General features: G+C 44.4%; 1 protein-coding gene across 1 annotated transcript; it reads right to left on the bottom strand.

The window, feature by feature from the left end:
* Positions 1-1,827: 1,827 nt before the first annotated feature.
* WASHC3 (WASH complex subunit 3) lies at positions 1,828-11,255 on the bottom strand. The gene is made up of 7 exons (XM_078859172.1): positions 11,057-11,255; positions 8,766-8,864; positions 7,534-7,599; positions 6,694-6,840; positions 4,586-4,702; positions 3,138-3,202; positions 1,828-3,023 (listed from the first exon to the last, which is right to left on the bottom strand). The coding sequence occupies exons 1-7, from the start codon at positions 11,105-11,107 to the stop codon at positions 2,918-2,920; spliced, it is 651 nt and encodes a 216-aa protein (XP_078715298.1). The 5' UTR covers positions 11,108-11,255; the 3' UTR covers positions 1,828-2,917.
* Positions 11,256-12,866: the final 1,611 nt, after the last annotated feature.

Here is a 12,866-nt window from a genome sequence, read left to right as displayed (position 1 = left end):
GCGTTTTGAGTTGGTTGTATACTTGGTTGCCAATAAAAATGTCATCCGCCACAGTGGGTTCGCGTTTTTGTGCATAGTATCAATAGTGCATAACGAATCAAGGCATAGTGAATACATTACAAATATTGTTGAGAATCATTGTGTTCTGGATCAAGTTTTTGCCATTTCTGTCGGCGTGAAAACACGATTAAAAAAATCCGCATTGGTGCCCTATAAATATCTCGAGGGAATTGCATGGGAGAGAAAATGGATCTGAACTCCTCTCTCCCATATCACAAATGAGCAACCTCCAGTTATGCACGCATGTGATCCATCGAGGCAAATGGTGGCGAATCACGAACAGATTTGCGAAATCCACGAACGCGCTCGTCTGGGAGGTGATCATCACTGCCCTGGTGTGGTCGACATGGACCCTGGTGCTTATAAGAAGAAAAATAAATTTGAAAGAGAAAAAAACAGGAAAAAAACTCAAGTTGTGCACGCCGCACGAATCCCCTGCGTGTTTGAAATAACACACACTCTGTACAAGTGTTTGGTGTGCACATGTGTGCGATTTGAAACGTGCTCTTTCCGTTGATGGGTATTTCCTAATAAAGGTGTTTTGGGTTAGATCGCGCAAGTATGAATGTGCCGTAACCCTCCACCACCCGACAGCCAGTAAGGTTTGGCACTTTAAACGAAACGCGCCAATTAGTTACTTCAGCCCACCGGTGTGTAGAGGAAATCCACAAATTGTAAATGTGGATCTACTAACCCAACAATTTTTATTATGAATGTTGGTCGCGAAAGCCTAAGTGTTATACTGATCAGTATTTGTCAGGCTTTCACAGATTACAATATAGATTGTGCAAAACAGTTGCTGCGAATGTGGTGGCATTGCGGGTTTGTGTGCATCGAGTGTGTGTGTGCCATGTGTGCTGTGCGAATGTTGGCTACGTATGTGCGAAATAAGTTCAACATTCAGTACATACATACGACGATGTGCTAACCATCCGTGTACCATGGGAATGGAATTCTAAGCGTGTGGTCCGTGTAATTGTCTATTTTACAAAAAAATACATTTATATCGCTTCTATATGTAATCGCATCTCCAGACGCTTCACACGAAACGAAGCATGTTATTATAGACATGTAAACTGTTTGGTCTTGACTTACACAAGGGCACACAGTCTCAACTTCACGAGATTCCAATGGATGAGAATGCCAGTCCTCCAGAGCAGAAGCCGGGAAGGAGCAACCTCTCAATATTTTGAATTGAAACGGTGACTTAACACTTTCGTGACTGCAGGAATTCATATTCTTGGTTCTTTCGGTAAAGTCACGTAGATAGAAAATACAATGAAATTAAAATAAAAGCAAAAAACCCACGTTTCTATCGCAACACAAGCGGTCTTCATCAGGCGTGACTTTACCGAAAGAACCAATAATTTAAAACAATGTGGGTCTCTCCACGAATAGATTTGTACAAGGACATCTACGAAATACGCAGTGCCCCCCCCCTCCGCTCCTTGTCAAACGCGACGTACGATTACGCCGCAGATATGACAAGAAACGGCGTGGGAACAATCGCAGGGTGTGCGCGCGCGACGACTTAACCAATATTGGTAAATGTCTAACAAGGCTAACCTTGGGGGGGTGGCTACGACGATTGGAGTTTGGTAAACTCTGCGAGAGACGTTCACTGCTGAGCTCATGGAAAGTGAACTCCCACGCAGGTGCTATTCTCAACTCGGAGCAAGACGCATACTTGCCGGGGGACTGGACCCACACAGACATAAGGAAATGCGTCGATGGTACAACGTTCTGATATTTTCTCCAGAATAAGAGTCCCAGTAAAACATCTTTATTCGATGTATCAAATTATTGAAAGTGAACATTATACACATTTGCTGATATAAACAATGATAACAAATTATACATTAGATCCTGGTGCTGTAAAATGTTTGACTGTACATATGATTTTCATGTGCGGTCAGTGAAAGTGCATTTTTTTTACAAGTATTTATAATGGACAGACATCACACACGAGTCACACTCCTGGTTACTACTTTGCATTGGTAGGATCACGTTTCTTCCCATTGTAAGCACATGGAACACTCCACATTACACACCCACCACCTGCGCCGTTTCACACATTCTTTCCAGATAAACCTTAAAATCAATTGGACAAGACCCCAAAAGCATTTCACAACAGGCGTGTTGGCTTAAACAAAACAGGCATAACCGCACTCACCAAAATTAGTAGCATATGGCTGATCGGATTTAAGATTTTTTTTGGAAAGATTTTAATCTCACGCTATGAGCCAGCCTGTGACCCATTTACCTAGAATGTGCCCTATCACTCGGCAAAACTTTGGAAGCCAAGCAGGGTTTAAAGCTTGGACTGTGTTTGCCGATCGTTAAGCACCAAGCGAGTTGTACGTGACCGAGGCGCTACGCTGTCAGCGGGGGACAGTGCAGAAGAATCCATTATTGTCCTGTACTTCTTTGCTCCCACGTCTATGCTCCCCTTCTTCACCAACCTGCGCTGACCTTACACGGTGTGGGGAGGTCCTCATCCAGTAGTGGACTGACAAAAAGGGTTGTACATTTGCATTTTTCATGTATGCCCAACGTAATGTATGCCCAGCGTGAATGACTGAACTACTCCCTTCTGCACATGGGGAAAACAAACTTCGACCAAAGACGGCGCATTATTAAAGAAACGGGTACACCATCAAGGCAACTGTAGGCTGTGTGTGCCACGGTTAATGTTCTGCATAATATAAGGCATAGTTAATTTATATTCAGGTTAAGCACATTTTGTTGTGGGTGCATTTATGTGTGTGCCGAGTGGTGTCAACGAAGGCATCCAGTCAAAAGCGTACAGCATTTGAATCCCCCTAGAATACAGCTGCATATGAACGTAACGTGGACTTCAGTCACTGAAGGAGCCCCCGCTCTCAGAATCGCTGCTTCCTTCGCCAGAGTCTGACTCCGCCTTTTGGGAAACCCCAGAGTCGGGCACAGGAGCATCGGGGGTGCTGGTGACAGACAGACAGACACACACGTGCAGTGAGTTCGCTTTGCTGCATCACCCAAACAAAACACAGTAGAGATGCCAAGTATGACAATTCTAAAAATATTTCTGAACTTACTTTAAGAGCTCTGGGTCCAGATCATCAGCGATCATCTTGTTCCTGATCGCCAAGACAGGAACACCCTAAACGAACAAAGAGAATGCACACATATCCTGAAGATTCTTATAATGATGTGTTTGAAGGATAACTTGTAAATTAACAGTTTGTACGAGGAGTGTCCCAAAGTACCGTCACCTAAATTTCTTCCGCAATTGCTTTTAAAAACAACCGATAACAAAACTTTAGATGTTAATTCATGGCAATGTCATAAACATTTGGCAATTTTTGTTTATAGTCTCCATTCCATCTCAAGCACTTGGGGTAACATGCAAATCAGGAAGTCAGTATTCCATGGTGACACTACGATTCATCAGCATCACGTAACCATTTGTTATGAGCAGACCTGGGGCCCAATTACAATTGCAACTGCATCATTCGTAATCAATTGCAATCACAATATTATTATAATTGACACTGCAGCTAACAATGTTGCTGCAATTATAATAAGCCCCAGTCCTCCCCACCATGGTGACCAGCGCTCGTTCAAAAGCTAGCCCAAGTAGGCCACTCATCAATGTGCTCACGCCAACACAATAAGCCCCACGAGAAAACCTCAAGGTGCCAATGAATTCAACTCAGTTTTTTATTTATCGCCCGATATTCTCTCAGCTGTGATGAATTAAATCACTGCTCCATGCTTCATACACTGGAACATATGTGTAGCATCGGGGAATGCCAGCCATGTCCAAATGGAGGTCCCTTGATATCGCACTTGTTTTGAAAGAACGCCGTGTCCTTTGCTTGAAGTTCGTTTTTACCCCATGCACAAAAAGGAACGGTTCAAACTAAGCACTCAATAGGTTCATGCAATTTACTTTGCCCTGTTGGTGGAGTTTAGGGAATCTCATATAGAGGTGTCATAATAATGAAAAAATTATGCGCAAAGGTTTAAATGGAAGCAATAAAATTTTAATGAAAAAAAAATGGGGAGCATTACTTTGGGAAATCTCTTGTAGACAGCATCATTAACCCAACAGCTTGACCCCGGCGACTTTCCTCTCACTTGGATTACATTAGTGGAGAAGCATGGAGTGGTGCATGCATGGAATAATGTTGAGACAGAAAGAGCAACCTCAACACAGTTCAGAGACATCATATTGAGTGTGACGTAAAGTACGTTGGCTTGGGCAGGATACGTCGCTAGACGGGACGACGGACAGTGGTTACGACTAACGATGAAGTGGCAGCCAAGAGAGAAAAGGCACCCAAAAGCACGTATACTGCGGAGATGGAGTCGGGGAAGCAGCTCGTGCGCAGGTACTAAATTAATGATTACATCGCCAGAGCATTGGGGATGGCAACAGCTTGAAGAAACCTGCATCTAGCAGTCGTTGGCTACGTACTATGCGAAAAAAGTTCAACATACATACATTGTGATTATGTTGATGTATTTCTTTGGCACTCACCACTTGAACCATCTTAAGGTAGCGGGCATAGCGCGGGTCCTTGGCCACAGTGAGAACGTTGGATGGAGGAGCCTCTGGCGGAGCAGCAGGCGGCTTCACCACTTCAGTCCGTGGTTGCTGAAAACAAAGATAGCCACACACGCCACATGTGAAACAGCCACTCACGAAATTCACCGGGCTTGCCCGTTCTCACTATTTGTGGGACAAGTACACCTCTACACAGTATCTGCCAAATGTAAAAATGTATTTAACTCCACGTAGATACGATAAAATAATTTACAACCCTTTGTCAACCCGACTGTTGGATGAAAGCCTCTCCACACTCTCGGTCACTGGGTTTGTTTGACTACACTTCAATACATTGGCGAGTGCGAGCTGGTGATGGGGGAACCAGGAGTGGTTCCGATATCAATCACAGGCCACTTATATTAACCATGCCTGCGAATAGAACTTAAGTTTGTTGAGTTCACAGTGCAGCAAGCCAAGCACAGCACCGCCTTGTCACTCGTCGTCTATGGTAGTTCAAATAGGCCCTTTCAAATTCTGTTCTTGAATATGTAAATATTATTAGGCGCTAAATGCCAATGTTTGCTCTCCACAAGAGGGCTTCAGGAGAGAGTTTGTGTAGTTTTGCTATTTCTCCTTAAAAGGAGCGCAGACTACAGTGGTTTACTATATGGTCCATAGTTTGGGTTGCATGGCCACCGTCACTTTGTGGCTCATGTCTTTGGTTAGCCATTTGTGAAGGAGATGTGCGCATCAGCCTGTTGATTTTCTGATGCGGTTGATGGTTAAACCGGTGCCTTTGAGGAGGAACGTCAAAGCTAGGAGGTGCAATGTTTAAGTTTAAAAGGAGTCATTAATTCTGGACGTCCGCATTGTTCCACTGGGTTCGTTAGCGTTCTTCTGGATCCGAGTAAGATTCTAGGATGGTGACAGAAGCGAGATCCCAAAGGAGGGATCGGAATTTGAGGCGTTGGCGAGGTACATTGTGGAGGTCTTGGTTGATGAGTAAACTCCCTTACAGTTTGCATTTCTCTGCAGATATTTGGTGGTGGAATGTTCGGCAGAACAGGGAGCCAGGGGGTTGGTGATGGTTTCAGTGTTTTGGTTCTGATTTGCATTCAATTATTTAATTGTGCACCTAGCAGCTTCATGTACGAGCTCCTGGTCTAGGCTGGAGCGCAGTACTTTGCCATTGAGCAAATCTATGATAGGGCAGCAGTTCAAGTGAAAACATGGCTATCATTTGAAACGAATGGGCTCGCATTTAAATTAACACGTAGGCTTTCGCGACCAATATCCATAATACAGGTTTTTTTGGGTTAGATCACGTAAATATATATTTACGCTAGGAGGACTTCTCCACAAATCTGGCTGTCGCCTTATGAAGCTAGTTGTAATTACTGGCGAAACGTCGTACTCAGATTGTAAATGTCTTGGCTTGGCTCTCCAACACACCGGTGTTGCTGTACTAGTAACGAATTGGCATGTTCTGTTTACGTGACAAACCTTACTAATTAGCTGTGTTGGGTGATGGTGGGTTTAACGACACATTTATATATTTACGCGATCTCACCCAAAAAACCCTTATTATGGATTTAAATTAATGTCCATAAATTATTGATATACCAATTTAACGTATAATACCTTAACATTTCCAAATAGGAACTAAAACCATTCATACAAATTATTCATGGTTTCAGAGATTGATCATGACCACTTACATGAGCAATACAACTGATCAAACAACAAAAATGTGGAACTCCATTAAAAACGAAAGCATCGCACCTTCATAAAAAGACATTACGGCACAGAACATCGCTGGTGAATCAATGTTAGGGTTTGCAAGGGCTGCAAGCTTTTCCAATGCCTTTTTAAAATTGCGACAAGTCATGCCCAGTCACCAGGAAGGAATTCAAGTACTTCCCTAAAAAAGAAACAAATGCCAACATCGCGTTTCAAAAAAAATACTTGCGTATTACTCAACTGGATTTACACGTAACAACATCGCCCTGTACTGCGAAAACTTGACAAGACCCTCCTGAAAAGGAATCTTGAGACTCAGCGAGGCTTACCTAGGTAAGGAAGCATTTCATAATAATCACCTCAGAAACTAAGGATGCTGCTTGGACTGGCTGGGCTGGAATCGGCAGCTGATTCACGGCGCTGGGCTGCGGTGCTTCTTGAGGTACAGGGTTTGCGACGTTTGATGTCTCCACCTTCACGTCCTCCAGCCCAGGGATGGAAGCGAGCTGAACAATCGCACAAACTCACACTGAGTACTGGTATGGAAATACAGGTCGCAGTGTGAAATGTGTAAAGACATAGAAATAATATATATATAACTGACAGCCTTTTATCAACCCACTGCTCAATGAGGGCCTTCACACATTATGCGGGTGGAGGATATTTGACCAGTGCAGGCTGGGTTGCCCAGGACCAATTCAGATATCAGTCTCCACTGATTTAAGTCATGAGCTTGAACTGAACCCAAGTCACTGGGTCTACAGCACAGTGTGCCAGTCACTATGCCACCACTCCACCATTAACATAATTTTACACTACAAATAGGCCTTACAAATGTTTCTACACTACAGTACTTTCTAAAAGCTTACACAATACATCCAGGAAACATGTTTTTGAGCTATGGTGGACGTTACGGGCGGTTTACAATAATGAACAATTGATGACATCACATTAATTTAGCGCAATTAAACATATTACTGCCCAGCCACGCCCTGCAAGCAGATTAAATTATTTTAAATCTTGTGGCCAAAAAGTCATGCACATTTCCACACAAGAGGAACATGTGAAAATTAACACTCCTGAGCAATGGCATACGGCCTAACACTGTTGCCATGAGCTTAAAGTAAATTAAATATACGTTACTTCTTGCGCAATAACAATGAACCAGTGGACAAGGTCAGATGCATCACAAGACTCACTTTAGCTTCCAGGATGTTCAAAGTCGTTTCTATTTGCTGTATACGGAGCGCCAGGTTAGTCAGTTTCTGTAAAAAAAAAGACACCATGCATATTTTAAAATCCTTTTATATTAAGTTCACTTGCTTGCTTGCTTGCGCGCTTACGACCGTGCAAATCTTTCGGTCGTTTTTTAACCCACTCGCCGTGATCCAATCGAGCTGACATTTTGCACACAGACTCGTTGTGCGTGACAATTTATTTTCGTGAAATTTTTTCTCCAAAATTTTCAACATTTTAGGATTTTTTTTTTTATATTTAATTACCAATTGCTTAATGGTGGCAGGCAATCATCTGACCCATAGGTGGCAGCCATCTCAAGCCAGAGGACGAGAGGACTCTAGCCGCCACGCATATAAAGGATTTATAGTGAAAAACTTTGTTTTTACGGGTTAATTTTTTATCGGTAAAGAGAGCGAAACTTCACATCTAAAATGTAGGCATTTAACGACACACGGATTCATCAATTAAAATCGAATCTTATGCTCACCATTCAATCAACTAATCGCATGCATACTATTGCATATAGGCTGTCAGCGCAAACAAAACTAGACAAAAATGAGAAATACAAATCAGACCAATGAAACAAAAACATTGATTCTCGAATAAAATCATTATCCCAGATTGTGACAATTTAATTAATCACTCGTTGAGTGAATCATTGTGTGCATAATAAACTAGGTCCAAAGAGAGGACAAAAACAAAGTGTATAAGTCGGTAACACATTGGGCCAACGTGGGCCAATCATTTGCATGCGATTTGGGGGATGCAGCCAGCCAGTAACAGATGCCGAGAGCAATGCGGACAGATGCTGAACTAGTACAGTCTGTTCCTATAACATGTAAGTTGCGTTCCTGACAAACACCGCGTTATGGGAAAATTTCGTTATAATAAATGTAGGGTAAAACACAGTCCGCGATAAAACACGTGAGATGCGTATGCAGGCTGAACAAGGGCCGAGGTCCGAATGTAGCATCCAGCAGCATCCCGCCTTGTGCGATGCTACGCCGTGGCAGCCGTTACAACCTGTTAATTTCTGGTCTCTCAATCGCGTTATATCCGATTCACATCCGCGTTATAAAACAAAAAAGCATTCCCTAATATATTAAACGCGCTATATCAAATTCGCGTGTGGGGAAAACAACGCGCAGCGTTATAGGAGGCGAATGCGGGGGTGCCGTTGACACTGCCGTACCTCCTCGCAGACGCACGAAAACCTGTTCAGGAAGTGCGTGGTGTGCACGATGAAGTGGTTGAGGAACGCCAGCGTCCGCTTCTGGTTGATGGCCCCAACCTGAGGAGTCGTCGCCGACGCAAACGTTAAGGGACACACGTTGGCAATGATTATACTGATAATTGTTTTTTTACCCTTTTATCTGGCAACAAAACTGACACCTGTTTTACAAGGAGTCATGTTTGCATAGACCACAATACCTGCAGTCATAATGCAAACAAAAAACATAACTCTGATAATATATGCAATGTCCTTGAAGTTGATTGGTCCACACCCGAGTGCGCCTTTTGGCATCATCTGGTCCAACACCATGTGAGACTAGGCTCTAGGGAAAGCTGTCTCGGGTGTGGACCAATCAACTTCAAGGACAGTGCATACATTATCAGTTATGTTTTTTGTTTGCATTATGACTGCAGGTATTGTGGTCTATGCAAACATGATTCCTTGTAAAAAAAGTGTCAGTTTTGTTGCCAGATAAAAGGGTAAAAAAACAATTATCATATTTTTTATTGGCAAATGACATTCCAATGGTGTAAATGATTATACTCTTTTGTTCTTTCGGTAAAGTCACATAGGTGAAAATAATAAAAAAATATTTAGTTGTTTTCACTTTTTTATTTTATTATTTTCACCTACGTGACTTTACCGAAAGAACCAAAGAGTATCCTTGCAGTCACGAAAACTTCAAATCTAGAATTAGGTGGCAATGATTGTCGACAGCTCTGGCCCCACCTCTCACGTGACTCCCTCGAGTGGCAGGGCTGGTGGGAAAGTGCTGCCCCCTACTGCATCCATTACATCATCACGTGACAATCAACCGGAGACAATTTAATTTTGCGAGATTCGGATGACTGGAGTTACGTAACGGCAGGTGTTTATACTTTAATTGCGGGTATTTTGGGTTACTAAGACATGGGGTGTCCACTTTTTTTCTATGTTTACATGTACAAGCATACCCCGTATTACGACGAGGATGCGTTCCTGAAAACCAGAACGTACAGTAACATCGAAAGTACTTAAATCGAAGCAAAGAGAGGGGAAGGTGGATCGTAACGTTGTATAGTATCTACTAGTAAGCTTTAAATCAAAATCTACTAGTAAGTACTTTAGATGGGATGGCGAATCGTAACGTGGTACAGTACCTACACAGAGGATGCAGGCTTGATAACCCACTGCGCGTCTATACTGTGTAACCATTGGTGTGGAAAGTGTACAATATTGATATATTAACATATATAACCTCGTCTCTTAATGCTAGATGTATTATTTGTTTATCATAAAAAATGTCCACAAGTGTAGAATAGTCGCCATAAATACATAAGTGGCGAGTTGTTTTTTTCTCTTCTTCTTGGTTCTTTCGGTAAAGTCACGTAGAAGGGTCTAGATGTCTTGTGATCCACAATCAATTGACCCCTAACATGTTACCCCCCTTTACATATTCATTTCTGTTCTAAATTAAACGTTACTTTAAAAAACACATCAAGTTTTAGATCATGCAAATGGTGTGTTGTGGGGGGGGGTCACAAGACATCTGGACCACCGTGGATACCCCCCCACCCCAGGCCTTCAGCATCCCGCAAACAACCAGCGTGGTGAAGTATGGTGACAACAGCGTGGTGAAGTATGGTCACACCAGCGTGGTGAAGTATGGTCACACCAGCGTGGTGAAGTATAGTCACACCAGCGTGGTGAAGTATGGTGACACCAGCGTGGTGAAGTATGGTCACACCAGCGTGGTGAAGTATGGTCACACCAGCGTAAAGTATGGTCACACCAGCGTGGTGAAGTATGGTCAAACCAACCCACATGACCGACACGGGTGTTCATCCATCCAGAAGTGGCTAGATCACGGCTGACGACGCAAGCTCGGCCACATCTCGACAACCAAAATAACCAAGGGTCCTCATTTGTTGTTGTTGTACGAATTCGTGGCAAATTAAACTCCTCGCTAATAAATACAATTGTTTTATCCCACAAGAGCCGCGACGCTTGCTGTGTGAGCGCTCGAGATGAAGGTTTTTGCGTCCCTCCCCCCTTAAACAAAACGTGAAAAGTCCTTCCCTGATGGGGAGGTTTGCTGTGGGGTGGTGGGGGGCCCCCTTCGATAGACAACGCCGCTGAAGGGGGGCCGAAGGGGGGCCGTAGGGGGCCGAAGAGGGGAGTCCTCGCCGTTGACAACAACGGGACCCGATGCCGCCGGCGCAGTTCTGAATGGTGGCGAGGCAGAAGAGAAACACAAAACTCCTCCTCACCTTCGTCAAATCCGTCCCAGTGCCGACGATGGGGAGTCCGTCCGCGTCCATGTCGAGAAACCCGTAGAGTCCCGGCAAATTCCGGCTTCACCACCAACACCAAACCAACACCACCAAACCAACACCACCACCAACAACACCACCAACACCACCACCAACAACACCACCAAACCACCACCAACAACACCACCACCACCAAACCAACACCACCAAACCAACACCACCACCAACACCACCAAACCAACACCACCACCACCACCAAACCAACACCACCAAACCAACACCACCACCACCAACACCACCACCAACACCACCACCAACAACAACAACACCACCAAACCACCACCACGATCTTCGCTCTGTGCAGGGAGAGGATGCGTGAAAAGAGAGATGCACTCACGCGCCTTTGCAAAACGTAGTGTGGATAAGCGCCGCGCGTCACGAGGTCCCCCCCCCACCTCCCCCACACCGCCCCCACATCGCCCCCCCACATCGCCCCGCCCCCACACATCGCCCCCCCCCACATCGCCCCGCCCACATCACCCCCCCCCACATCGCCCCGCCCCCTCACATCGCCCCCATCGCCCCGCCCACACACCGCCCCCCACATCGCCCCGCCCCCACATCGCCCCGCCCCCACACCGCCCTCGTTCACGCCGCCACCCACGTGTGGAGTTGAACGGCGGCGCACGCGTCACGGGCGTTCGACACTCCACGTGGCCTCAATGTGCACCTAATCTTAATTTAGGAGCTTTCGTGACTGCAGGAATTATTCTTTGGTTCTTTTCGGTTAAGTCACGTCTAAAAATAAAATAATAAAATAAAATAACATATTACGACGTTTCGATTGCAACACAAGCAATCATCATCATCAGGTATGAAAGAAATAGCAACAAAAATCTAACTAGAAAAAACTATAGACAGACATACAAGCAGACAGACATCACAACGGCACACAGAGAGAGGAGCAAGCTGACAACGCGGCACGGGCACGCAAGCCTGAAAACTAGGAGGCAGGCACACGAAAATTAAATAACCTAGCAAAATATCGAAATGTGATGTAATACAACACAGAGAGTCGGTTAACACACAATTAACGCATAGCCTGGTTGATTACGTGTTTCAAAATTTGCTAAGTTAGAATTTTAAGTGTGAGCAACAAAAATCTAACTAGTAAACTATAGACAGACATACAAGCAGACAGACATCACAACGGCACACAGAGAGAGGACACACATCGGCACAAAGAGAGGGGTCGTTTCTGTGACGGTCCCTTAAATATAGAGAGGAGGGGGTGGGGACGGGGAGAGGGAGAGGGAGAGGGCGGAGAGAATCAAGCATATCAAAGACTGCACGCCAACGTACCCTATTGTAAGTAAACTGACAACGCGGCACGGGAGCGCAAGCCTGAAAATTAGGAGACAGGCACAACGAAAATTAAATAACCTAGTAAAATATCGAAATGTGATGTAATACAACACAGAGAGTCGGTTAACATACAATTAACGCATATCCTGGTTGATTACGTGTTTCAAAATTTGCTAAGTTAGAATTTTAAGTGTGAAAATTCCAAGGAGAGCACACAGGCAGAGAGAACAAATAGCCAGAAAGAAAAAGGATAAGTTTAAAACTTCCCCGTAGAAGTGGTTCAATCTTAATTTAGGAGCTTTCGTGACTGCTTGATTCTCTCCGCCCTCTACCTCTCTCCGTCCCCACCACCTCCTATCTATATTTAAGGGACCGTCACAGAAACGACCCCTCTCTTTATGCCGATGTGTGTCCTCTCTCTGTGTGCCGTTGTGATGTCTGT

Source organism: Lampetra fluviatilis, chromosome 8 (assembly GCF_964198595.1).
Source record: "Lampetra fluviatilis chromosome 8, kcLamFluv1.1, whole genome shotgun sequence".
NCBI lineage: Eukaryota > Metazoa > Chordata > Hyperoartia > Petromyzontiformes > Petromyzontidae > Lampetra > Lampetra fluviatilis.
This window is presented reverse-complemented; position numbering and strand designations above follow the sequence as displayed.